The sequence below is a fragment of the Gamsiella multidivaricata genome, assembly GCF_025024155.1.
Source record: "Gamsiella multidivaricata strain RSA 2152 chromosome Unknown BC939scaffold_9, whole genome shotgun sequence".
In the NCBI taxonomy this organism is placed as follows: domain Eukaryota; kingdom Fungi; phylum Mortierellomycota; class Mortierellomycetes; order Mortierellales; family Mortierellaceae; genus Gamsiella; species Gamsiella multidivaricata.
The window spans coordinates 599,188-623,254 of NW_026251717.1; the positions used below are offsets into that span (position 1 = coordinate 599,188).

Below are 24,067 nucleotides of genomic sequence, written 5' to 3' on the forward strand. Positions count from 1 at the left end.
CTCGACAGCTTCAGGGCCTCCTGCAGGTGTTGCCTAGATAGTAATCGAAGATGTTTAAAATGTCCACATGTGTCAGAGTAAGAGTGGAGGGCCAAAGATAGATTAGTCCAGTCAGCATGCCTGGCGTCTTACCTCGCTGGAATAAGACCATCCTTGACCCAGCTGTCGAGAATGTGGAGTGCACACAAAATGTTGCTTGGCATATTTGATGCGTGTCTTCCCCTTGCCTCCAACTGCAACTCTTTGACCTAGATAGCGCACAGAAGAGAGACAATGCTGTCCCGTTAGGAGGCCAATACTAAATCCTCTTACCACTGCGTCCATTAACAGGCCTAATCAGGGGTCGAATATACCTTCTTCAGATCAAAGAACCTTTCACCGCAATGGATAAGTGCAGTGTTGATCATGGCCAAGGTCTTTGCATCGTATCCTTCCGGATCCTCGTGGCTCCCTATCGAGTGGCTCAGGCAGATGCCATACCATTCCAAAGCTTCATCCAGTCGCCCACCTGACTGCATGATCATACCAACAGTGAGTGAGATCCTCCATTTGAACAAGTCCCATACCCCACACACCTTGGCCCAGTATGTTGCCTTCATGATTGTCTATTAATTAAAAAAAAAAAAAAAAAAAAAAAAAAAAAAAAAAAAAAAGTATCGTCAATGCTACTTTAGAACAAATGCCTTGCATATCAGAGCGTAGAATTTGATCCGGATTTCCTGCTTAGCATACTTACATCTTCTGCAAATTGCAGGTTATACTTGAGCAAAAAAACGTCCGTAAGATGGAGGAGCATGGTCATCATCAATAATGAATACCAACGCTGATTTCGCCGAACCAAGAGCGTTGATGTAGCGTCTATAATTGAAGGAAAGACGCGCCTCAATAACGGATTCATTATATCAAAATCATGGCGCCGTCTGTCCCCCCGAAAGGAAATACTTACGATCGTTAATGCTGAACTCGCCTATGATGGTTGCACAATGTATCAAGAGCATCTAGTTAAATCCAGCATCCCTATCAGGGTACTCCACGCCATCTTAACATCGATTTCTTGCACTTACGATCCACTACTTTGATTCCCTCAACCAAGAATTGCTCTGCTTTCATCGGTTGCGTCATGTCGGCCTTATTACAGATACCAGACAACAGATACGTCAGGCAATAGACCTGAGAAAAGGACATCCATTTGATCGGAATATGTGACCATGGTGTATGCTGTGGAGGGAGATGCTGATGTTGCTGCCCTGAGTTTTGGTCCGCACGATTGTTCAGCTCTATCCGGAATACTCCTTGCAGTTCCTCTGCATCTTTTGGCCGTGCTTCGTCCAGTGCGCCATGAAGCATTGTAAGGGCAGCCAAGGATTTTGTCACGGCACCGGATTGAAGCATACATGAGATATAGAGGATCAGGAAGAAGATGCGCAGTTGCTTCGATTGGCACACTTGCTGCTGCTGCTGTTGTTGTTGTTGTTGTTGAGAACGTTGATGATGGTGTTCTTGCGCTGTTGATGAAGTCGCTGACTCTGCTGTCGGAGATGGCTCTTTTGAGACGGGCGTCGTAGTTGGGGATAGCATCAGGGAATCGTCGAGCCCCATATACGGTGTCAGCCTTTGCAGATAACTGATGGCTTGCTGCCAATTTGATAGCATCAAGGAGTATTGTCCTGCAACAATCCAGAATGCTATCTAAAGTTAAGAAACCTCGGCTTCGTTAAGTCCACATTCCTCCTTTACACAGCCTCAAAGAGAAAAAAAAAAAAGGTAGCCGGGTCGGGCATTGACAGCGCGTGGCCATACTCAAAAGGGATATACCTTGAGATCGAAATTTCCGTGCTCGTCTGCTAATGCTGCTCCTTGATTCAAAATGGCCAAACTTCCTGCGACATCGTTCATCAAAAAGTGCACACGAGCCTTGACGAGATAAAAGTGATATATCCACCAATGCAGCTCCTGTCTATATGAAGTAGGCAAAAGGTAGTCTGTCAGTATGGCCCATTTGATCCATATGCTCCTGCATGCTCATTAGAACCTATGCGCATACCCGGCTACTTCTTTCATCGCGATCTTCAGTGTGTTCTTGGCCAGTCTGAACCTTTTCGACTCAATATAGATTTGAATCTGTAGATCGTATAATCGCAGTTGGATATCTAGCGCTGCAGAGCCTTGGATCTACAGTTGGAAAAAAAAAAAAAAAAAAAAAAAAAAAGAGGATCTCGTTAAAGTGCTAGGTTTCACAAAACGCATTGCATTCCATAATGGCATAATCAACGATGTCCGCTTACAGCGTCTGCAATAACGATCTATGCAAATGCAAATACAAATAAAACACTGTCAGTAATTTGTGCACATCCACATGGCGCTCTCGTCGGAACGGCCAAGGAAACCCCTTACCGCTTTGTCGACTTCCTCCTGAGATCTCTCCAGACTATCAGTCTCGTCAAACAAGATCTGGGCTAACCGCAGGCGTGACTTGGCCTTGTCCAGCTGGGTCATCGCCAGCGAGTCCAGAGAGGTGGAAGCCACAAGGCATTTAATAGCGCAGAAAATGAGATCCTGGTGATGCTCTCGCCAACTTGGCTGAGAATCGGGCTGAGTGGTGGCAACGAAGCACAGGGCCCGCGCTTGGTCGATATATTCCTCTGCTAGTGCCCACAGGATCAGATGTGTTTTTCCTTGGCTGACAAAGGACGATGCCTCGGACATTGTGTCGACTCCAGGCTGGGTCATTGATGCTTGCTCCACGTTAGTCGCGATCAGAATGTCGAGTGTCTGCAGGGATGTTGATTACAACAGACTGAAAGTGGGAACGGTTATCTGTTTACACCAAATTGGTGGCAATCTGTTCATGATTTTTGATTCGCTCGCCCCCCTGTCATAAACTTTCATTCCAGCACATGTCTCAGGGCGTAGGCACACGTTGTATAGTGGCGGTATAAGCTTGCAATTTGATTTTTATTGTCATCCTGTAGACCCGAGCATATTGAGAATTCGATCCCTCCATTCCTGGTACTGAGCAAACGCTCTTGTATTCTCGTACCTGACCCGTGGGATCTATACACAGTACAGCACTGAAGTTAGAATGCAGCCGCGAAAAAATAAAAATAAAAAAAAGTACAGCATGAAGTCCAATGGAAACCCCCAGCTCGTCCTTTACCATATTATAGACGCCTGTTTTACGCCGCTGATTCAGTAGTCGGCTCGCTTCTTGAGATGAAGCGGCTGCCTCCTTCAAGCCTTTTTTAGGCGCTGCACCTTTCTTAGCGCTCATGATACCTGCAGATGACAATTGAACATCCTGCGAATCTAGCTTTTTCCGCTTGGACGGTGGTTTTACTACTCTTCCTGTGGTCACAATAGCCTCTCCTGCCTGGTCCTGCTCCAAATCATCACCATCCGACAGCAGGGACATCTGACTGACATTCGAGATTTGTCGTTTCGTGCCCAGTCTTCCGTAAATACTCAGATCTTGCGTCTCTTCGCGTGGCCTCCTGAGAGATGTCGGGGCTGATTTGTTAACAAGGAAGGGATTGTCACCTTCCTTAACACCACTTTCCTGCATGTCCGTATTTGTCGCTGTCGTTTGTACATCAACGCCTCCTCGCATGGGTATCACGATATCCACCAGACTAGCACCACTGTCGCTATTGTTCGAGTCCTTTCGTTTCCTGGGGGTCGAGGGTGCAGAAGCGTTGCCTCCCTTGGGTTTCCGCAGCGATAACAAGAATTCCTGGCACGTATCCTCCATTAACCGAATAGTGTTGTCAAGTTCTGTTTTCTTGACTTTATGCTCAACCGCCGTCAAGATCAAGTCCTTCAATTCCTTGCCCCCACGTCCTCCGATCCTCTTGACAGTTGTTGCCTTCTCTTCAGCTTTGCCCGCCGTCATGTTTCGCGCCATCGCACACAACCAGAACCCGGCTCCGACCCACTTCGCATCCGAGTACTTGACATGAATGCGCTGCGCAGGCGCCAGCGTTTTGATCCAGGACTCAAAGAAGAGCTCCAGCAATTCCAAAACCAACTCTTCCAGCTCCATAGACCCATATTGAACTGCCATCTGCCGTAAATATGTTTGCGAAGTGCTGGATAATAGCTGTTGCATTTGTGCATGCCTCGAATTACCACTGAGATGCAATTGCGTGGACGGTTGACTAGCCGATCGTGTGCTGTGTGTATTGTTGTGTTTGGATTTCCCTGTCAAATATCGAGAGAGCGCCTCCAGAGTGCTGCTGTAGGCCGAGGGCGACGCTGCCCCTGAAAGACGGATCAAGGCTTGACGTGACACCTCTATCGATAATCTATATTACATACGTTAAAGGGAAGCAATGTCTCTATGAGTATGTTGACGCCAACGCCCCTCCGCAAACAGGCCCTCCATGTGCTCTCTTTCAGTTCCCTTACTGCTCGGCTGCAATGTCGACGCAAATAGCTGCATGGCTCGAGTGGTTTTTGATCCCTCCATTGGAGTCCACGGCCTGAAGGTAGGCGCATGCCTTTTCTGCGAGCGATGTTCGGTGGTCAAGAGAGAGTCGTTCGAGAATCTCTGCAATGTCTCGTCGTGACATGAGAAGAAGTGAGGGCCAGCTTGAAGGGTCTTGACCCCGGTTTGAAAAAAGGTATGGCGGTATCAAGGTTGTGGCTGGAATCGCGTTCGAAGAAGCACCGTCCACAAAAAAATAGCTGAGTGGTTCACAAAACATTCTTTTTTAATAATGCAAACAAGACGAAAAACAAGCTGAAAGGAGGAAAAAAGAAAAAAGAAGAGAAAAAATACATCGCAGTGTGGTTCCCTTGCCGCCATTTGTTTTACGTCTCGACTGAGAGAGGCAAAAGAAAAAGCAAGACAACTCTATCTACTACTACTACTGATATCATTCCTGGGTGGACTCGTAACTCCAAACACGGGCACGGGTATCGCCTGAACCAGTGGCAAAGTATGTACCGGCTGGACTCAGGGCAACAGAAATAACTATGCGAAATAGATATCGAGACGCAACCATGGTTAGTGAGTTGTAGATGGACATGTAAAGTCGAATCGCGGTATGACGAAGAGCAGTCCATACCTGAGTTCTTGTGTCCTTGAAGCATGAATTGAACTGCTGTCGTACTAGGGTCCCAGAACTGAACTCCACGATCCTTAGAGCCAGAGACGACCCACTTGCCATCTGGAGAAACGGCAACGGAAAGCACAAAATCCTGAGAATAAAAAATAAAAAACAAAAACAAGGTCAGCACAGTTCAATGTAAGGATCGATTCCAGTCAGCTGGATGCAATACATTGACGAGTCATTACTTTGTGTCCGTTGAACGTTGCCTTGCATATCGTGCCCCTTGCTGCACCATTCTGTCCATTTCTGCCAATAAGACCGAGATCCCATGATTTTAATGTGCGGTCCAAACTTCCAGAGACAAGGGTCTTGCCATCGGGCGCGAATGCAACGCTGTAAACGGAGTCCTTGTGTCCCTCCAACTTTTCTAATAATTGACCAGAATGAGTGTCCCAGACACGAACCATCCGGTCCAGTGATCCAGCCGCAACAAGACGACCATCCGGTGAAATAGCAACCGAGGTCACGCCGGCGTCCTTGATATTTGCATCGCCTACTGTCAGGACGAACAAACATTTGCCGGTCTCCATGTCCCACACGCGCGCAGTCTGATCCCCAGATCCCGAAACAATAATCCGCCCATCCCGCGAGAAGTCCAATGAGTAAATATCCTGATCATGGCCCTTCAATATCATGCGGATCTTTTTGCGACCAATTTCCCAAATCTAATGATGAATAATCCCAAGCAGGGGCATTAGTGATTTCTTCGATGTTTTGTCAGAGCTAGAGAATGCCAATGGCGACCAAACATACCCTGATTTGCCTGTCTTCGGCACCGGTAGCAAGGAACTTTCCGTCAGGACTGAAGCAAACCGAGCGAATATAAAGATCATCCTTTCCAGCAGTGTCATCCGCAAGAACGCTATCCAATAAAAACACTTGGAAGATTAGTCCAACAGCCCTGCCCGCTGTCCAGTCAAACACGGTAGAAGGAAATTCCGCGACCCTCCTGCATCGGCTTACCAAACGCTCTGGCCTGACTGAATATCAAAGATCTGGGCACTGCGGTTACATCCTGTAGCAAGGTATTTGCCGTCGGCGCTGAACCGGACACAGCAAACCACACTGTACATATAACAGACATAAATCATCTTTCATTAGTGATCCACAATGACGAGAGTGCGTCATATCCTATGCAAGATCATATGTAGCCGTCATTATTGGACTGGGTCAAAACTTGCCTGGTGTGTTCCATTGTGTGAACAAGATCAACCTTCAATTGCTGCGGAACTTTGGGATTCGAACTAAGAGAGAATAGGTGTAAAGGCAATGACAATTAGCTGCGGTTCCTGTGGGTCATGAGATGTTGCAACGTCCTTTGCTTACGAGAACAAATCCTCATGCGGCTTACATTGCAAACCAGTCAGGACCCTCGCGCTTCAATTGCGGTGGGACGTTATCGGGATCATCGCTCCAGTTGGATGAAGGCGTGTTGGCTCCCCTTCCTGTACGGGCCACAGTAGTTGGGGTCGAGGAAGTTACGCCGGATTTCCGCTTGTTGTTAGCAGACCCTGCCGGAGAACCAGCTTCTTCCTTTGCCTGAACATATGCGCCTCCCTAAAGACATGCATAAATATAAAACTGTCAGTAATTTGTCGATACAGTGACAAAAAAAAAGAAAAAGAAAAAGAAAAGAAACAGGTAGAGAACAAAGGTATACCTTTCCAGGTTTGGCAGGCTGCTTTGAGGATGGTGGTGGGACAGGCGAATTGTAACCAGGACCCACTCCTGCAGGTTGTCCGTTGGGGTTACCGTGAGCGTTAGGCGACATATTTCCGTACATACTGCCAGAAGGGCCTGGTGACGGAACATCTCCCTCCGTCTTGAAACGAGTTCCATCGCTCTCGGTCTTGAATCGCTTTGGCTGGGGCTGGCCTTGTTGAGACAGACCATTACTTCCGTTCAAATAAGGCGAGTGAGATCCTCCTGGTCCAGGAGGCATGTTTGGTCCACCATAAGGATGCTGTTGCTGCGCTTGCTGCTGCTGCTGCTGTTGTTGCATATGCTGTTGCTGTTGATGATGCTGGACCTGCTGCATATGATGCTGCTGCTGAGCCTGTTGCTGCTGTTGAGTTTGTTGAGCCTGCTGTTGCTGCTGTTGCTGTTGGGCCTGCTGTTGCTGCTGTTGTTGTTGCTGCTGCTGTTGCGAGGGATCGACCATCTGAGGCGGCGCAATCAAGCCAGGACCCCCAGGGCCTCCACTAATAATGTTCCCGAAGAGATTCGATTGACCGTGTCCGATGTTGGGTGGGGGCGGTTGAGTATGCGACATTTGGTGTGGCAGTTGAACGACTCCTCCGCGCTGCTCGACCTCGCGTCTCAGTCGTACAACCTCTTCCTCTACCCTAATAATATCAATACAAGGTTCGCGTCGATTAAAATACCAATACAACGTCAGCCATTTTAGTTCCACTGCTCTTCAGCATTTGCAGGAAATTGCTCTCAGTACGACCCATGCACGCTTAATACCAATCAAACAGCCAAGCATTTAAAACATAGGTTCTTACATATGGTATTGGCTCTTCATGGATTCGTGTTTCCTCTCGAGTTCGTACAGAGCTCTTCGAAAGGCGTCCATTTCTTGGATTTGGTTGTTGACTTTTATTTTTTCATAAGCACGACAAAGAGAGACATTAGACGCGTTGCTGGCTTATTCTGCATCAATGGAGTTGTCCCAACGACGACAAGAAGCATTGAATAGAAACGATAATCAGATCGCGTTTGGAGAGACACGCGTGTTAATACTTACTCTTGTGTTCACATTCGTCGCGCTGTGCTTTGGCGACCATAGCTTCGTGACTCAAGCTGTCGAACTCTTGCTTGATGAGATCGAGCCATTCAGGCACACCGGCACTACGGCCAGGAACCATAGGGCGATGGTTGTATATTCCCGACATTTAGGAATGAAGGGATCGCGATGAAGGGCACTTTTTTTTATTTTATTCGGTAGTAATGATGTTGGGCTCGATCCTCCCTGACGGTTTACTGCCTGTTGGTTGTATTCCTGAAAGAGCTGAAGATGAAAAAAAGGCAAACTGATGCTGTTGAAATTAGGGAAGACACGCCAAAAGATGATCCTGGGAAGGAGAAAGAAGAGTGGGATGACGAGGTGTGAATCAGAAGAGATGAATCAGAACACTGGCGAGCATGATGAAAACCGTGGCGATGGTTGAGTGTCGCGAGAGGAAGAAGAAAGGGGTTCCTGGGGTGGCTTTGCATCTTGAACCACCATCCTTTTTTTTTTTTTTTTCCTTCTTTTCTTTTCTTTCTTTTTTCTTTGTTCCGATCTGTGTGTTTTGGGTCGTTGAATTGCACAGCTGGGTGGGGTGTCTCCTCAAAACGACTGATCGGGGATTTCTGGTTGGTGGATGTGATGTTACCGAGTGTAGCCTACCTGAATAAATGATAGAAGGAGGGTTTGAGTCTGCAGAGGAGGGGAGGGAGGAGGGGTGGAAGGTGAGGTTGATGGGGAGAGAGAGGGAGAGAGAGAGAGAGATGGAGCCGGTGCAGGGGAATTGGCTGATGACGAGGAGTGAGGAAAGGAAAGATGGAAGGGTGTGACCCAGCAGGAGCGGGCAGTGGTGGGAGGATGGACGACGGGCAGTTCAAACGTGGGAGGGAAAGAAGAGAGTGGATAATCCAGGTTAGGGGCAAATGACATCTTTGCTCAGATTGGCACCGCCTGCAGCAAATCATTTCGTGTTCTCGATCGTCGTTTTATTTCTTATTTTGTAGCATTCTATTCTATCCTATTCTATCCTTTCTATATTCCACAGGTCTATTTTGGCACACATTGTTCATGCCATACTGTACACAAATATGGACCGTCAATCTATTGTGGTAGCCCATGCATGTGTGGTATGCCATCCCAACTGCCCCTCGGCACTGTAAAAGCAAGAAATGGCAAGAACCAGAAAAAACAACAAAGGGAACAAAAGAAGCAACAGCACACAGCACACCACACCCCCCTTCCCCCCCTAATGCTTTGCATTCAGAGGTATCCACCGGCAGGAAACAAAAGCAACAAAGCAACAAAGACAAAAGATCCCCTTCCACCTACACACATGTAGGCCACATAGACTACATAGACTACACCACAAACCGGATCTTCCTTCTTTTTATTCCGCCGTTGCTCAGCAGCAGCCAGGTGCTCATTTTTTTTTGTTTGTTTGTTGTTGTTTTAGATTTAGGATCTGAAGAGCAGCCCGGGAACAGTGCCAGGCCTATGAACCCATCATTCGCAAATGGCCCGCGTGCCTGCTTTTGCCCTACTTGCCTTTCATCAACAGAACAACAAACAGAGCAGACAAACAATCAACCAACCGACAAAACAAAACAATACAAAACAAACAGGCAAAACAAACAGAGCCCATGCTCTGTGCCCCGCAAACCCTCAACTTCATCATTGTGCTTGAGTGTATCATCGAGATGCGGTCTTTGTGTGTGTGAAATTGGGTTCATCTCTCCCTCAGGGCCAACCCTAATGAACCCAAAAAAAAAAGCATAGTCAGATATCGGTTCCCATACACCAATTGGATGAGCGCGCTTCGACCCCCCCCCCCCCCCCCTCCCAGCGCCTTTCGGGTTCTTCAAAATACAAAGTAGAAGATTGATAATCGAAACACATCGGCCTCCTTCTCCTCCTTCCTCCTCCTGTCCCCTCCGCCTTCGCCTGCAAAAATGTGCTCGGTCCTCCAATATTTATTCTTGCTTTATTTGTTAGTCCCAATAGGCGTAAGGCATTGAAACTGGGTCCGCGTCTCAATCCCACGCACAGCATAGCCACACAACGCATTCGCGTAATATGGCTGATTCGCTTAGCGTTCATTAACATATACTTCTCTTAATGCCGTCCCGCTTCATATCCTTTTTGCGGATCCATCACCATCAATATCATTTGCGTCCTCCGTCGACAGTAATGATACCCCCCACCGTGTAAGAGCCTGCTCCTACTTCTCCTGCTTTCCTCCGTCAAGTAGTAACAACTCGATTGAGTTCCCATGCACTTGATCTTCCTGTAACACGCTTCCTCTTCTTCTTTCTCTTGATTCACTACTGTTGTCAGTAACAGAACACTCACTAACCATACTAATCATTGCCGCAACACAAGCAATGTTGGTAACGATTCGGATCATTGTCAAGTGAGGGGCGCAGTATATCAACTCGATCATGAAGCAGAAAGTATAGTCGCGCACCTAGATCATTCGCATGCACAAAATAATCTCTCTAGTTTTTTTTTTCTTTTCTTTTCTTGTAATCTCCTGCCCAAGGGTCATACTAGGCCCTTCGCTACAGAACAGATGTATCGTCGAATGGCTCGAGTGTCATCTCCGATCATCTATCTTCCTGACTATAGAAATCCCCTGAGGGAGAAAGGCACGTCCAGCAATGTGAAATGTGATTGACAACAGGTAGGTTAGCTGATAAAGGGTGAAAGAAGGAGAGCCTTTGCGTCGCGCTGTGGATCATAAAAGAAAAAAAAACGAAAACGAAGGCGATCTGGACATCGAGTAAGTGGGATACGGACTAGAAGGATAACCAAGGGAAGGGGGATGTGAAGGCATCAAACGACTGGAGGGAGGGAGGGAGAGGGGGATGCTACCCAAAGTGGTGCTTGTTGTAGAGACCATGGCGTGCCCCGCCCCCCTAAAAGAAACCCGCACTACACTTGTTTTGCATAAACAGGGACACGCGCCCTTTACCTGTTACCAATGTAACAATTGGCCATCCATCTCGCCAACAACCGTGTTCATTGGATCGGGCTCGACGCGATCTGTCTTACGAACCTTAAAAGCACGCGTCGAAACTCTATTTCAAACCCAAGCAGTGTCTTGAAAAAGGGGGTCGAAAGAAACCTGAAATGCAAATGCAGCATGGAGTACCAAGCGACTTCCCCTAGACGTCCAAGCGCTCTTTTTTTTTTTTTTTTTTTTTTTTCTTAGACATTAACTCAGTCAAGGGCTCTGGGGGTCACACCTGTCGTCCTCCAAAGTCTAGTCTAGAAGGACTGTGCGCTGTGCGGTCGCAGCAGCTAAAGTAAACCATGAAAAGTAGTAAAGCGGCTTCTAAGGGCAAATTGAAAAAAAGTCCCCTTTTACTCCTCACAAGCTTCTTCCTTCCTTCCTTTCAGAATAAATACGTGTAAGTGCAGCCACTGTTCAAGGACCTTGAGGATATATCGAACATCTTAGTATTCGTAGTTATCTCCCGTAGTTTAGCTGAGCTGCAGCCGCTGGCTGGCTTGGATAGAAGAGGCTATGCATTCGATATTGCCAGTTACCTGTGCATAGGACAAGATTCCTTGCCATCGAAGAAGTCGTACATCAAGAACGACCTCTTATTATGAGGATGGAGCCAAGGGCATAGTTTTCGTTCCAGCATAACAAAAAAACAACAACAATAACTCGACTTCCACGTGCTGCCTCGCCAGCTTCCTCATAATAAACACCTGCTTTTTTTTTGTCCTCTGCAGATGCGGCTGTTGTCGACATAAAAGATAGTCCCAGAGCAGACCTGTAGATCCGTTCTGCCCGAGCTGATCTCTAAAAAGCCGGGTTGACTTTTGTTTATCCGGTTTGAGACCCTGTTCTGCAGTCAGAGTCCGTGCATCAATATCAAACCCCCCACGGCCATATACGGGGAAGGCGTTATCGGCTTCTGTCCAAACACGATCCGTAACCGAGTGAGTGTATACATTGTATCAACTTGTTTAGTATGAAGACGCGGGGTGGTCGAGAGTAAGGAGGAGAGATGAGTACAACCGAGGACAAAGAGAGGAACCGAAGAGGGGACATGGTGCGGACCCGTCCGAAGAGTACAGGTATCGTGGTCAAGGACAACGCTTTTTTTTCTTAACCCTCCCCCCTTCGTAGGGATAAAACCTCAGGAGTAAAGACACATCCCTGTTTTTTTTGTTACAGCCAAACCACCTTTTTTTTTTTGTAGTTATAGAAGGTCAGGCATTTGCCCTTTATTTCTTTACTAAGAACTCTCATCGTCTTCGTCGTCTCCTTCACATCCTTCTTCAAATTCAGACTCCTGGGACGTACTAGCGTCACTGCCGCTAAGGATCTTTTCCGCGTCAGAGAGTCGGTGTTCGACCACTAAAATATTGGCGGTACTGAACGTACTCAGGTACAGCAAGTCGATCCCTGCTTCCGTCAATAGCCTTGCGACAGAGTGGATAATACCATACTTGTCTAATAAAAGGTCAAAGCAGGCAGCGGATAATTTCCATCAGTATTTTGGTTGCAGTGGCAAACAGGTACCTATTGTCGAGGGAGTTGCATAGAGCACTAACCGAGGCCAAAGCGATGCAGATCCAGCTGGATGAGTCGGAGAGGATGTGTCTCCATGTCCATAAACAATTCATGCTCCTCAAACTCTTCCAAGATGTAAGTGTCCGTAATCATGGAGACACACTCTGATGTCGCGGTAAAGGAAAAGAACCGTGGTGCATCGTGCGTCGGCCTAGATCGGCATACAAAGCATAAGTACAGCGTTAGTTGAGCCACATCCGGTTTGCATTTCCTCGAGACAATTTGTTTCCTGCTTCAAAGACCGTTTCATACCCTCTGCCGGCGCGGATGGCCTCCTTCTTGATTTCGTCGTGGTAGAAAAGAATCTTGATGACCTTCAGGATCCATGGTTGATGCCCTGCTTCCAGGTCAGTGTTCAGACCGACGCAGCGGAGACTGTTTTGAGGCAGCGTTCGAACCGCCTGCTGTCGAAGTTCAAATGCTGTGGTTGTAGTTGGGGACGCCTTGAGCAGCTCAAGTCTAACACCATATTCAGCGTCAATATCTGCAGATTCCGCGGATGTCCACGTCGGAGCTCCTCTTCCATGTTGCTGCGCCGAAACGATATCCAGGGGCATAAGCTGCCTAGCCAGCCCATCTATTGTGTCCACTTGCACAGTATTCTCCACGTCCTCGTGATCGCTGGTTGAGTTTCTGGATCCAGGTGGTGTGGCCAGCGAGAATTCAGAGTGCATTGTGACATGACGCGAGTCCGTAGCGGCTGAATACTGTGCCTTTTCATCGCCACTTTGCTCATCGTGGTGCTCCTCCTCCTCGATGTCATGCATGCCGCGTTTCCAGAAATGAAGTTGATCAGGAATGGGTGTGTGTGGCGGCGTGGTCCCGACTTCCTCGTCCAGTGCCATGTGGAGGCCATGTTTCGAGAGTGTTGTAAAGACGACAGGCAGACGGTTTTCTTGGACCTAAAAGGGTACAATTAGAGCGAGATTAGGATGCTGTTGGTGTAGCCGAGACGTAAAGAAAAACCATATGTCCTAGATTGAGCGCTGAACATACAAAGAGCAGGTCTGTTTGGTACGTGCTCATGTAAAAGATAGAAACTAGGATAGGGAGTAGAGAGAACACGTTAGATTTGAACGCTGCTTCCTTCCTGTGCAACGTTGCTCTGGACACTAGCGCATATATAGATTGATATTTTTTATCTGGTGATTGGTGTTCCCCCCGATATTCCTCTACAAATTAGCATCTCCCTTCCGTCCGATCTCCGGATGCAGGTTGGATATAGGAAACACATGGATAGCAAAGTTCGTCGAGTCAGAGAAGAAGAAAAAGAAAAAAACTCTAACAGGCAGCGGCAGATGGGCTTCCGGTAGTCCGTTGCCGGTGCACGCTAACCAAAAAGAACCTTAATGTGACAAACCATAAAGATTGATAAAAAAAAAAGATCGTCGCGTTTCATTTCCACTCCTGGGTCCATCCCGCGGTGATCCATCTTGCAGGTTGTTTGTGTGGAACGTTTGCTATTGACCACTAGGAGCTTTTTTTTCCTTGCCATAGATGTGCATGCATGCAAATGTATGAGGGATTTCCATCTCTATCCATAAGAGCTGCAAGGTGGCCTTGCGTCTCTTTGGTCTCTTTGTTGCTCACACACACATACCAAATAAATCCCGTTCATCTTTCATGCAACCATGGACATGCCACAGGCCAAAGAAGAGAGAGCTTTACTATCTCTCGCTCGTGCTTCCCCCGCCTCTTACTGTTGCGCCCACTTTGCCTCTGCTCCTGCAGCTGCGAAGATACATCTCTCATAAATGCAATGCATCTCCTCCACCATGTACCTCCTCCATGCACTCATCTCCCTATTTTCCTTTCTTTCCATGGCACATCCCACCTTCCATGCCCATCTAAACAAACCCCGAGTTAAAAAAAAAAAAAAAAAAAAAAACGTTGTTTTGTACATAGGACATATAGGACACGTACCTCCAGCCTTAGCCAATGGCTCTACAATCGTGCACATCCTTGAAGAGTTGAAACTATCGTCTGCAGCATTTCGCACGCGTAATCATAATGCATGATAGGGTGCATGGCGCGAGAGCAGTATGTAGAGAGTGTCACAGTGTACAAAATCGGGTGTGAGTTATTCTTCCTCTTGACTACAATCGCAATCGACAAATAAAGGGTATGGATCGAACGGACTAACCATTATCGACCTGCAGCGCACGATAAATATGATCCGAGATCTCGATTCTCGGGCAGAGTTCCTTCACAAAATCTCGTGAGATGTCATCTGCGTCCCCGAAAATGGAGATCTCAAGTGAATTGTCGATGTAGGAAAAGAGGGGGTCTTTGCGATGCTCTCTATGTGAATGGCTAGACAAGAAGATAAGGATGCGGTCATACGTTAGGGGAAACAAGTCGATCAGATGTAGACAAGGAAACTCTCCCTCTTCCTCGAGAGCACCTCCTTGTCTATCTGCGGCTAATGATTCTGCGCTGACTCTTTTTATATACAAATGTTGTCGGTGTTTGGATCAGACTGAGTGATATGAAAAAGAAAGAGAGAGAGAAAGAGGGAGAGAAGTTAAAGTTGGTGGCAAAGAATGAGGGGATGTTGTCACACACCTGTAGTCGCGGAAGAGGATGTGCTTGAGGATGGCATGGCTGCAGATCTCGAGGTCCTCGCGAGGGAACCGCAGCAGGCAGAGTCGGTCTGGCAGGAGGGAGACGGTCATGATGGAGTATTATGTGCGTAGGACGAGTGGGCGGGAAGGGGGGGGGGGATTGTTTATATGTACAAAAGGCGAGGCGAGGGGAGGAGGGGGAGGGGGACGAGCGAGTGGAGAAGGATGGGAATGGAAACGAGGAAAAATGAAGCGTATGAATGAATTTAATAGAAGCTGGCTGCAAGGGAGGGGGGAGTGTGCGAGTGGTCGCGAGGATGGGGGACGCTAGTGTTGGTGCTAGTGCTGTTGCTGGTGGCGGACACAGCTATCTCCGATGCTTTTCGTTGGTGGACGTTGTTTTGGAAGGGCCCTGTTTTGTTGACTGCGAAGATGTATGCGAGATTAATCGGCGATGATAATAAAGAGAATAAAAGAGTGAGGGAGTTGGTGGCGTGTGGTGGATGCAAGGGTGCTTTATGTGTTTGGGCGGGTGAGTGTGTATGTATATGTGTATGTGTGTGTTCAAGAGAGAGAAAGAGAGAAAGAGAGAAAGAGAGAAGGAGGTAAAGAGAGAGAGAGAGAGAGAGAGAGAGAGAGGGAAGGTGAAGGAAGAATTAAAGAAGAGAGGGAGGGGGAGCGATGGATGGGATGAGGGGAATACAGGACCGTATGAGTAATCAGCACAGAGTGTACAGAGTGTACAGAGTCTTCTTGCATTTGATATCGATAGGGCCCTTATTTTCCGAACTCAAACTCTATTCCTCATAGACTGCCGGGCGAATTTTGAACTTTCTTTCTCTCTTTGCCGCTTTGTATGCCTGCATGCTTGCCCTGTCTGGCTCCTCCCTCCTGCTGCTTCTGCTGCTGCTGTTGCTGTTGCTGTTGCTGTTGCCGTTGTTATTATCGTCGTTATCGTTATTATCATTATTATCGTTATTATTACTGTTGTTATTGTTGATGTTGCTGCTGCTGTTGTTGTTGTCGTCGCCGGACGGTTTCTCTCTCGCCCAATGGCAAACGGTCTTCGTTTCCCATCCCTGCACAGTCGCACCAAAGGATCCTCTCCGTCTCAACCGCATTATCTCCTTTCCTTCTTCGCAATGCTTTTCTCTCCTCCATGTGTCAGTGGAGACATACTTTGCATACATTCCTGATTCTCATTTACGCGTTCCTCCAATAAAAAGCCATCATTCTAGAACATTGGTGGTCCGTGGTTTATTCTTTTTGCTCTCTTCCTTTGCTTTTTGCTTTTTTTTTTTTTTTTTTTTAGGTGTTATTTTATTTTAAGTGTTTTCCTCGTTTTGACCATACTGGCTCCCAACGTGGCCACAAACAAAAAAAAAGAGAGGAGAGTGTGATACATGCGCTGTAACGACATTGGCGGCGGTAGATGAAGGTTGGATAATCCATCATGCAATTGATCAATTGCCGTCCTGTTTAAAGGTCCTTGCTGGCGTGCACCTTGATGTAGTACTGATGGCGCAACTCACGGTCTGCGAGTACCTTCTTGTGCCAGAAGGTATAGGCAGTAGCGCTAAATTTCATGCAGAGAGGAATACCAAAAAAAAAAAAAAAAAAAAAAAAAAAAAAAGAGCGTGGTAGAACAGTATTGGTGAGCGAATCGAGACCTTTTTTTCATGCGTTTTCATGTACTCCATCCTATCCGATCCAGCACCAACTGCCATGCCATCCAATATTTCCTTTTCCTCCTTGAGAATAACTCGCTTCCTTTGAACGAATAAACAAAGAAAATAAATCCACTCATGAGACATGTCTCGCTGGTCCAATTTTTTTTTTTTGCTTTTGCTTTTGCTTTTGCTGGCTGCGACCATCCCACTGAAGCCTTCAATCCAGTCCTCTTCGCTCCTTTCGATGCTTCTGGTGCGGACTGTTCTTTGTCGTCTCTATGAGCCCTTCGGGTCGTGTCGATCCTTTGCGCTCGAAGCACTTCCTTCCGTAGAAATTTATGACCGAATGTCCTCAACCATAAACATGACCGCACAAAATCCCCTTACCCTCCGAGAGTGAGAGCGATCCCGATATGGGTGAGCATGTCCTTACTATAGAAGATATGTACCATGGATGAATAAAAAAAAATAAAAAAAATAAGAAGCCGGTCAGTCTGGATTTTGTTATTAGAGACGAGTTGATAGCCTCGGACCTAGTGTGAGAAGGGCTTTTTTTTTTTTTTGTTCTTGTTCTTTCATGAGAATTTTCATTTAGAGTCCATGACCGAGCTCCAAGTTGAAAAAAACACGCAAATTCGGAAAACTCGGAATGAGGGTCCGGAAGAAGAGATGAACGAGAGTGATTCCGTCACCCGTCCTAAAAGTCAAGAATGAGTGGGCGCTGTGTTTGTGGAATACATACGCGAGCAGGTTCTGGACGGGAGCAATCATCGTTGGTAGTGTTTTGGTGGGAGCAGCAGTACGTGGGGGAAAAAGAAAAGAAGAAAGAAAGCGAAAAGGGATTAAAGAAGCAAATCCTCCAGCTCCTCCCTCCTCCCTTCCTTGGACACGAAAACGACATCGGCATCGCATCCCATGGGGTCAGGTGATGGTTCTGCTCCACTTACGTGCCGGGTGCCTGTATCGGGAGGAAATGTCTTCTTTGTGGGCGCATACATGTTTCACATCCCCATACAACATGCATCTGTGTAGAAAAACACCTCGGGATTTCCTGTTTTATGTTTATTTTGCATATCACCCTCAGTCTATCTGGCTCCCTTTTTTTTTTCAGAGCTTGGATGCGACGCCATACGACTGTCCAGAGGATCCATCCGTCTTGGCGGAAGCGCCTCTGCGTGCATCTGCAAGCGCAAACAGCATCTGCTGGTCCTGCTCGTACCTCTCGTCCCGACCCAGGGATTGGATCTGGCAGTCAACACGACGGTACAGCTCCTCGCACCATCTCTGCGCAGAGATCCTGTCCACATTGGACTCCGCCGCCGCAAGACTATCCGACGGATTAGCCTTGGCCTTGGCCTCGGACCAGGCGGCATGCTCGCACATCAGCGCACCTGCAATCACATCCGCCATCGCGAACGACAGACCTCGCGCAGATGCCTCCAGCGTCTTGCGACCCTCGGGCGTCGAATAGGACGTGAACCGGATCGCAATCAGGACCAGGCACTCTTCCAGACTCTTGGCGGACTTGACCCACTGAGGCTGGGACCTCAAAGGTGCCATGATACCACGGACAGCCTATTATGATTGTAAGCAACAAAAAATGGGGTCAGTTTGAAGAATTTGACTTTTCATATCTTTTTTTTTTTTTTTTTTTTTTTTTTTTCGTCGTAAAATGCATACATCAGAGTACACCTGGAGAACACTTCCTCCAGTCTCGGCCATAACGCGGAGCACATCCAGCGACAGGACGTTGGAGGTGCCTTCCCAGATCGTGTTCACCAAGACATCCCTCATGGCACGGCCAATTCCAGTTTCCTCCATGTATCCCTGCCCGCCAAAGCTCTCCATCGCCTCTTGAGAAAGATAGAAGGCATTCTTGGCACTCCAGACCTTCAGGATAGGTGTCAGGAGACGGAGGAGTGGGATGTCACGGTTGCAGATCTCTGACAAGTTATTGTCCAACGTCTCGATGCGGCCGAGCATGGCCACGCAGTAGAACGTAAACTGGCTGGTAGCGCGATATTGCAGCTCCATGTTGGCCAACGTAGCAAGATGCAGAGGCTGGTCCTTCAAAAGTTCTCCGAAGACCTAGCATGGTAAGAAAAAGAAGAATAATAATCTCATATTAGCATTTGCCAACCAACCATACATTCTCCATTTACAATAAAAAAAAAAGCGTTGCGTTCTTGTATAATTACCTCGCGACGGCGCGCATACTCCTTGGCTTGCAGCAGCAAGTGCTGCATGGTAGAAGTGCAGTTCATACCGCAGTAAATGCGGGTGATGTTCAATATAGCCGAGATGTTCTTCACACCACGGTAGCTTTCACCGACTTGTTGAGCAATCATTCCTTCCAGCTGGAGCTCAGCCGTCGGCAGGGCCTTAGTTCCAACCTTGTCCTTCAAGCGATGGATGCGAACGCCATTCAACTTGCCCTGATCATCACGGACCTTTGCCAAATAGAGCGACAGGCCCCTGCTGCCGTCCTTCATGTTACCGGGAGCGACCACGGGATCGGGGTTGTGTGTTCTGGCAAGAAGCATAGTCACGTCCGCGTCCGTGGCGGAGGAGAACCATTTGAATCCAGAAATCGACCATGCCTTCTTCTCCTCGTCCCAAACAGCCTGTGTCTCCGTGCGGCCAACATCGCTTCCGCCTGGACGCTCCGTCATCCATTGGCCACTGGTATAAAAGTCAGAAGGGTCGCGGCTAGGGTGCACAAAGTAATCAGGTTTAGCATGGGGGCGGGAGGGAGGTACGCATGGAGTTATATTCAGACGCTGTTCGCAGAGTATTAATTTGCGTCCGATGCTATACCTGGTGAGTCTGGAGTAGACCTGATCCTTCATATCCTGCGTTCCGATGAGTTCAATCACGCGAGCACATCCATCTACGCGATACAGAATGTGATAGTGTGAAAAAAAAAAAAAAAAATACGAATGATACTGTCAATACAAAAGAACAATAGCCCGCCGTCTCCATTGCCGTTGCTGGAGAGATGATGAAGGAGCGTTACATACCCGTCATAGCAATGGGACAGCTGTAAAGACCAGCACCGGCTGACCAGAGCATCAGCTTGGCCATCTGGTAGATGCGTGAGTACTGTCCATACTTGCGCTCGTAGGCAATGGCGACGACACCCTCACGGGCAGCAATCTCCTTTTGTTTCTTCCAGGCCTCGGTGACCATCAGCTCGTCGACGCGTCTACGAAAACAAATGATAATAACAAATAATAAAAATCGTAGATCGACCACAAAAAGCGGATTATGAGAAAATGCTTTAAGATTTTCAATCTCCACATCATTGTTTCAAATTGAGAATTTTTAGTTCAATTGCTGCTTTACCTGCACCAATGGTCATACTGGCGAAGCCTGGGCTGATCGTCCTCCATTCTCTTGAGTAGCTCCGCACCCTCTTGAAAAACATCCCAGACACAATGGCAGTCAGGAGGTGAGTATAGCGCGCCAGGTAAAAGAAACAAAAAAAAAAAAAAGCTTTGATTCCTTTTTACGCCAACACTCCACGAGTATCACATGCACATGCAACCCTGAGCCGAAACCTTTTTGACTCTCATCCACAATTCGTTGTGATCGAGAGAAATATAAAAAGTTCTCCGCATTTTATCCGGATCCCCATCCATAATTGGGATTGTTGATATGGTTTTCGATGTGCATGTGTGTGTGTGTGGAGAAGAAGAACTGAGGTTCATATGGTGGCCATAATACAAGCGTGAGATGTTCCATGGTTGAGCCTTAACAAAGGGGAGTGGGTAGCTAACAGATATGTACCCGCATTAACCGCAATCATCAAATGTCAGCAAGAATAGTCCAGTCACCATGCAAGGCATACCTGTATTAGCCCACTCGGAAATGTGGATGAGATCACTGAGAAGAATAGTCAAGGCAAAAAAAAAAAAAAAAAAAAAAAAAAGGTAAATGTGCTGGATCTACAGTACAAGAGTCAATTGGGTACCTTGTGTGTCTTTGGGAGACGTACGGGGTGATCTCCTTGAGGACATTGCCAGGCAGCAATCGCTCCAGAACTGAGGTCATGACAGGGTCCTCGAGGAAAGTGTTCTGGACTACTGGGACATCCTGCTTGAAACCAGTGTCGGCAGAGGCAAAGACCATTGTGAATACAGGAGAAAAAAAAACAGTCGGTGATGTGTGTAGTTGGTTGGGTTAGCCGATGAGAAGCGTAAAGTGGAATGGGAGAGAGGATGAGGAATGGAGAAAAAGAGGTCGAATGGTCAAGAGAAAGAGTAACGGGCGGGAGGTATCTTTTGATTTTGATATCCAGGCTCGACACATCCCACGAGGTCGCGCAGACGCAATGTCCCACGCTACGCTACACTATATTGCCCACCAGCCTACATGGCTTCCTCCCTCCCTCATAGTCAAATGGCCAGAGTCCTAATTGCGGCAATTGTATGCTCAGGGTGATATCTTTACTCTGCAGAGGATCCTGAACAGGGGCTACAAATGAACTAGAATATGCGAAGAACGACCTGTTCGTTCCCCACCTGGGCATTTTCGAAGCAGTTGAGCGCTAACCTCCCCTCGCCCCGTAGTTGTTGGCCCTGTTCGTAGCCGCTGAGTCCTTCTGGGGAGCCAGGGAGAATGGGGGAAATGGACAGTGTAGTGGCTTGTTTGGGACTTTCTGGATAAGAAAATGTTGGCCCCTGTGCTTTAGTTGAATCTTCCTCTTTCTTACTCACATCTCAAAAATGGCTTCTGAGCTTGCTACTTCGTACGCTGCCTTGATCCTCACCGACGACAACGTCGAGATCACCGTTAAGTATCGGACCAGACCATTCCGCCATTCACCTGTATCATGCAAGACATGCAGGACGATCATCGGATGGAGCCATTATCATCTATAGAACCAATGGATGGTTGCCTGGATAGCACCTAGATCGATGGATACGCCCATATGATCTTGAACGCAGGACAGAGATCAGGTTGACATCCTGCTGTGGATTCTGATTACTTGGATCGACCGCTACAGCGATACTGAGGATCCCTCTTGCACTTCGCGTACACTTTCAATCGACCTATGCCATGGCATCGACAAACGGATCGCACTGGATGATCATCACTCCTGGACTTTTAAGTGGCACATCTTACGACGTTGCAACTGGGCAAGACCAATCGACTTTAATTTGGAGCAATTGAACGCCATATCGAACACAAGCAGCTACTGCTACAGAGAATAGAAGGGTTTAGCTTGCCATGAGCTACAGGAGGGCTGTCTGATCAAAAAGTTTGCAACCTGAAGCACCAATCGCGACGAGTACGCGAATCTGGAAGCTGAATTCCTTTCAACTCATCCTGGATCAACACCCAAGGCCATTCGTCCTTTAAAGAATTACACTCCTCCCTCCTTCTTTTTCCATCCAGTCGACTTGAAAGTATCGCTGACCGAGCTCTGGTTTTCTTCGTCTTGCTCCTATTTTTCTAGTCTGACAAGCTTCAGACCCTCTTGAAGGGTGCCAACGTCGAGGTCGAGTCTATCTGGACCTCCCTTTTCGCCAAGGCTCTCGAGGGCAAGGACGTCGCCGCCATGTTGTCCAACGTTGGCGCCGCTGGTGCTGCCCCCGCTGCCGGTGGTGCTGCCGCCGCTGCTGGCGGTGCTGCCGCTGCTGTGGAGAAGGCCGAGGAGAAGAAGGAAGAGCCCAAGGAGGAGTCTGATGACGACATGGGATTCGGTATGTGTTTTCTTTCTGTCTCTTTACTGCTCAATTGCTTCCTGCAAGGGTACAACTACAATTTATCTGGCAATTTGACGATTCGCTAACAATCTTATTCTTTCTTTTTTTTTTCATTGCAAAACTACAGGTCTCTTCGATTAAACAATCACTCTTCAACATGTGCAATAAAACACAAGCTGGCTTTGTCCATCCCTCTTACAGATGATTGCTGCTGCTGCTGCTTCTATCCTGAATACCTTTGTGTAATGTCATCTTGGTTTGACTTAACAATGTGTTTTTCAATTCTGTGTTGTTGTTTTTGGACATAAGGGTCGACTTTCAATGTTCGCAAGATGATATGGACAAAAAGATCTTTGGCGCTTGTTTCATTACCAATGCGCGGTGGAATGAAAGTTGAGGTTAAAAAAAAAGGCCTGTCCTGAATACAAGGGTACCGATTTCAGGCACAACGAAGCAACAGATCCACACCACATCACATCACATCACATCACATCACATACGTAGTTCCTCCCGGATATGAAGACAAAGAACCAGACCCTCAGATGGTTAAAAATTCCATGGTACGTCAAAGGACATACTCGAGACTGCTCTGTGGACAAGTGATGGACACCATTGAAGTTTTTTCTCTTTTGTGCTGTCCCGGGCCCCCATTAACGGTTTGTTATAATTGCATCCTACATCTAAATACATGTCCCATGAAAAAATAATAATAATAATTAATAGATTGCCCACCCCGACTCTGATGCTTTTTGATCGCTGAATCTGGAAGGATGCTGCGCCTTTCCCGAAGATGTACTACCCTCCTTACCTCTCTACTACGTCCTTGAATGCATACAACTGCTCAAAGAAGTAAGTCCTATTTCCTCTTGTCAAGAAATATCTCGTCCCAAACGAGGTCCCTTGTACAAGAACAGCCTGGGCACTCGCCACAAGTACGAAAAAAAAAAGGAGATATCTATCAATATAGACTACGAACTCGCCCTTGTACCTTATTTTCTTTTCGCACGCGACATACGGCGGCGCAGTACATTATCACTGTCGCATGTTAATACTTGACAAAGTTTTTCATGTTTACCCCCGCCTTTGCAGCTCCTCGGCAAGGATCTCGGTGGCAAAAAAAAAGAAAAAGGCCAACGTAAAGAAGCTGGACAAGGGAGGATCACATTGTAGCGGGAAACCAATTCTGCTGGGCGGAGAAGAAACTGCATCTGTCAAAAGCAAAAGCACGCTATAGCTTTATTTTCTTTTTTTCTTTTCAGATATCTTGGTGTCAAACAGCCTACATGGTACTGATCGTTTACCTTGTTCATCACTGGCGTAACGCTATTTCTGTTGACCAACTGCACTACATTCTACAGGTTACATTCTATTACCACACCCCCTCGGACGCGTACTTGATTCACAAGTACCCCTGAATAGGTCCTAGACAAAAATGAAAAAGAAACGCGCGTCCATGTATTGAGGCCATGCCACTGCACTGTTACAAGGTCATTTCTAGGGGAAAGGAGGAAGAGGGGGGGGAGGGGGGTAGAAGAGGCCTTGCTCATGGTCTAACGACACAGTTTGGTTCTACGTACTTGCATACGATGCCTCAAATAATACCCAGGGGGCGTTGCCTAGGCCTTCAAGCTCTAGCAAAAACACGCGTGAATAATTTGCTCCGCAAGAAACAAAATAGAGTATGGCAAAGCA

The 24,067-nt window shown here is 47.3% G+C and overlaps 7 protein-coding genes across 7 annotated transcripts; 2 read left to right on the forward strand and 5 right to left on the reverse strand.

Moving 5' to 3' along the window:
* Nucleotides 1-2,227: 2,227 nt before the first annotated feature.
* Nucleotides 2,228-2,769, reverse strand: BC939DRAFT_440893 (uncharacterized protein). The gene is made up of 2 exons (XM_051554149.1): nucleotides 2,395-2,769; nucleotides 2,228-2,303 (listed from the first exon to the last, which is right to left on the reverse strand). The coding sequence occupies exons 1-2, from the start codon at nucleotides 2,728-2,730 to the stop codon at nucleotides 2,268-2,270; spliced, it is 372 nt and encodes a 123-aa protein (XP_051415952.1). The 5' UTR covers nucleotides 2,731-2,769; the 3' UTR covers nucleotides 2,228-2,267.
* A 161-nt stretch (nucleotides 2,770-2,930) lies between these two features.
* Nucleotides 2,931-4,983, reverse strand: BC939DRAFT_324075 (uncharacterized protein). The gene is made up of 3 exons (XM_051551543.1): nucleotides 4,405-4,983; nucleotides 3,158-4,301; nucleotides 2,931-3,054 (listed from the first exon to the last, which is right to left on the reverse strand). Exons 1-3 carry the CDS (start codon nucleotides 4,701-4,703, stop codon nucleotides 2,962-2,964), a joined length of 1,536 nt encoding a protein of 511 aa, XP_051415953.1. The 5' UTR covers nucleotides 4,704-4,983; the 3' UTR covers nucleotides 2,931-2,961.
* On the reverse strand, nucleotides 4,789-8,254 carry BC939DRAFT_324056 (WD40-repeat-containing domain protein). The gene is made up of 10 exons (XM_051551542.1): nucleotides 7,861-8,254; nucleotides 7,619-7,709; nucleotides 6,772-7,456; nucleotides 6,463-6,668; nucleotides 6,293-6,355; nucleotides 6,075-6,176; nucleotides 5,865-5,973; nucleotides 5,297-5,776; nucleotides 5,067-5,199; nucleotides 4,789-4,972 (listed from the first exon to the last, which is right to left on the reverse strand). The coding sequence occupies exons 1-10, from the start codon at nucleotides 8,006-8,008 to the stop codon at nucleotides 4,875-4,877; spliced, it is 2,115 nt and encodes a 704-aa protein (XP_051415954.1). The 5' UTR covers nucleotides 8,009-8,254; the 3' UTR covers nucleotides 4,789-4,874.
* A 3,787-nt stretch (nucleotides 8,255-12,041) lies between these two features.
* BC939DRAFT_324104 (uncharacterized protein) lies at nucleotides 12,042-15,481 on the reverse strand. The gene is made up of 6 exons (XM_051551544.1): nucleotides 14,996-15,481; nucleotides 14,574-14,743; nucleotides 13,427-13,470; nucleotides 12,683-13,332; nucleotides 12,412-12,581; nucleotides 12,042-12,310 (listed from the first exon to the last, which is right to left on the reverse strand). Exons 1-6 carry the CDS (start codon nucleotides 15,103-15,105, stop codon nucleotides 12,093-12,095), a joined length of 1,362 nt encoding a protein of 453 aa, XP_051415955.1. The 5' UTR covers nucleotides 15,106-15,481; the 3' UTR covers nucleotides 12,042-12,092.
* Nucleotides 15,482-16,626: 1,145 nt separating this feature from the next.
* BC939DRAFT_440914 (uncharacterized protein) lies at nucleotides 16,627-17,448 on the forward strand. Its single transcript, XM_051554150.1, has 2 exons — nucleotides 16,627-17,096; nucleotides 17,407-17,448. The coding sequence occupies exon 1, from the start codon at nucleotides 16,807-16,809 to the stop codon at nucleotides 17,062-17,064; it is 258 nt and encodes an 85-aa protein (XP_051415956.1). The 5' UTR covers nucleotides 16,627-16,806; the 3' UTR covers nucleotides 17,065-17,096; nucleotides 17,407-17,448.
* Nucleotides 17,449-17,733: 285 nt separating this feature from the next.
* On the reverse strand, nucleotides 17,734-20,364 carry BC939DRAFT_324464 (uncharacterized protein). Its single transcript, XM_051551547.1, has 5 exons — nucleotides 20,010-20,364; nucleotides 19,685-19,869; nucleotides 18,863-19,554; nucleotides 18,345-18,752; nucleotides 17,734-18,239 (listed from the first exon to the last, which is right to left on the reverse strand). The coding sequence occupies exons 1-5, from the start codon at nucleotides 20,054-20,056 to the stop codon at nucleotides 17,772-17,774; spliced, it is 1,800 nt and encodes a 599-aa protein (XP_051415957.1). The 5' UTR covers nucleotides 20,057-20,364; the 3' UTR covers nucleotides 17,734-17,771.
* A 992-nt stretch (nucleotides 20,365-21,356) lies between these two features.
* Nucleotides 21,357-22,696, forward strand: BC939DRAFT_324270 (60s acidic ribosomal protein-domain-containing protein). Its single transcript, XM_051551546.1, has 3 exons — nucleotides 21,357-21,457; nucleotides 22,126-22,372; nucleotides 22,503-22,696. Exons 1-3 carry the CDS (start codon nucleotides 21,392-21,394, stop codon nucleotides 22,514-22,516), a joined length of 327 nt encoding a protein of 108 aa, XP_051415958.1. The 5' UTR covers nucleotides 21,357-21,391; the 3' UTR covers nucleotides 22,517-22,696.
* The last annotated feature ends 1,371 nt before the right edge of the window (nucleotides 22,697-24,067 follow it).

Excerpts from the sequence above, each read along its gene's own strand:
- BC939DRAFT_440893 (XM_051554149.1), bottom strand. The coding sequence starts at position 2,730 with ATGACCCAGCCTGGAGTCGACACAATGTCCGAGGCATCGTCCTTTGTC. Across the intron at positions 2,304-2,394 it reads AGGAGGAAGTCGACAAAGCG|ATCGTTATTGCAGACGCTGT; the intron begins GTAAGGGGTTTC and ends GCATTTGCATAG.
- BC939DRAFT_324075 (XM_051551543.1), bottom strand. The coding sequence starts at position 4,703 with ATGTTTTGTGAACCACTCAGCTATTTTTTTGTGGACGGTGCTTCTTCG. Across the intron at positions 4,302-4,404 it reads GTCGACATTGCAGCCGAGCA|ATTATCGATAGAGGTGTCAC; the intron begins GTAAGGGAACTG and ends TATGTAATATAG. Across the intron at positions 3,055-3,157 it reads AAACAGGCGTCTATAATATG|ATCCCACGGGTCAGGTACGA; the intron begins GTAAAGGACGAG and ends TACTGTGTATAG.
- BC939DRAFT_324056 (XM_051551542.1), bottom strand. The coding sequence starts at position 8,008 with ATGTCGGGAATATACAACCATCGCCCTATGGTTCCTGGCCGTAGTGCC. Across the intron at positions 6,356-6,462 it reads GGTCCTGACTGGTTTGCAAT|TTCGAATCCCAAAGTTCCGC; the intron begins GTAAGCCGCATG and ends ATTCTCTCTTAG. Across the intron at positions 6,177-6,292 it reads CACACAATGGAACACACCAG|TGTGGTTTGCTGTGTCCGGT; the intron begins GCAAGTTTTGAC and ends TTATATGTACAG.
- BC939DRAFT_324104 (XM_051551544.1), bottom strand. The coding sequence starts at position 15,105 with ATGACCGTCTCCCTCCTGCCAGACCGACTCTGCCTGCTGCGGTTCCCT. Across the intron at positions 13,333-13,426 it reads ACCAAACAGACCTGCTCTTT|GTCCAAGAAAACCGTCTGCC; the intron begins GTATGTTCAGCG and ends GTACCCTTTTAG. Across the intron at positions 12,311-12,411 it reads TCTGCATCGCTTTGGCCTCG|ACAAGTATGGTATTATCCAC; the intron begins GTTAGTGCTCTA and ends ACCTTTTATTAG.
- BC939DRAFT_440914 (XM_051554150.1), top strand. The coding sequence starts at position 16,807 with ATGTCTCGCTGGTCCAATTTTTTTTTTTTGCTTTTGCTTTTGCTTTTG.
- BC939DRAFT_324464 (XM_051551547.1), bottom strand. The coding sequence starts at position 20,056 with ATGGAGGACGATCAGCCCAGGCTTCGCCAGTATGACCATTGGTGCAG. Across the intron at positions 18,753-18,862 it reads AGTATGCGCGCCGTCGCGAG|GTCTTCGGAGAACTTTTGAA; the intron begins GTAATTATACAA and ends TTACCATGCTAG. Across the intron at positions 18,240-18,344 it reads TTCTCCAGGTGTACTCTGAT|GCTGTCCGTGGTATCATGGC; the intron begins GTATGCATTTTA and ends CAATCATAATAG.
- BC939DRAFT_324270 (XM_051551546.1), top strand. The coding sequence starts at position 21,392 with ATGGCTTCTGAGCTTGCTACTTCGTACGCTGCCTTGATCCTCACCGAC. Across the intron at positions 21,458-22,125 it reads ACGACAACGTCGAGATCACC|TCTGACAAGCTTCAGACCCT; the intron begins GTTAAGTATCGG and ends CTATTTTTCTAG.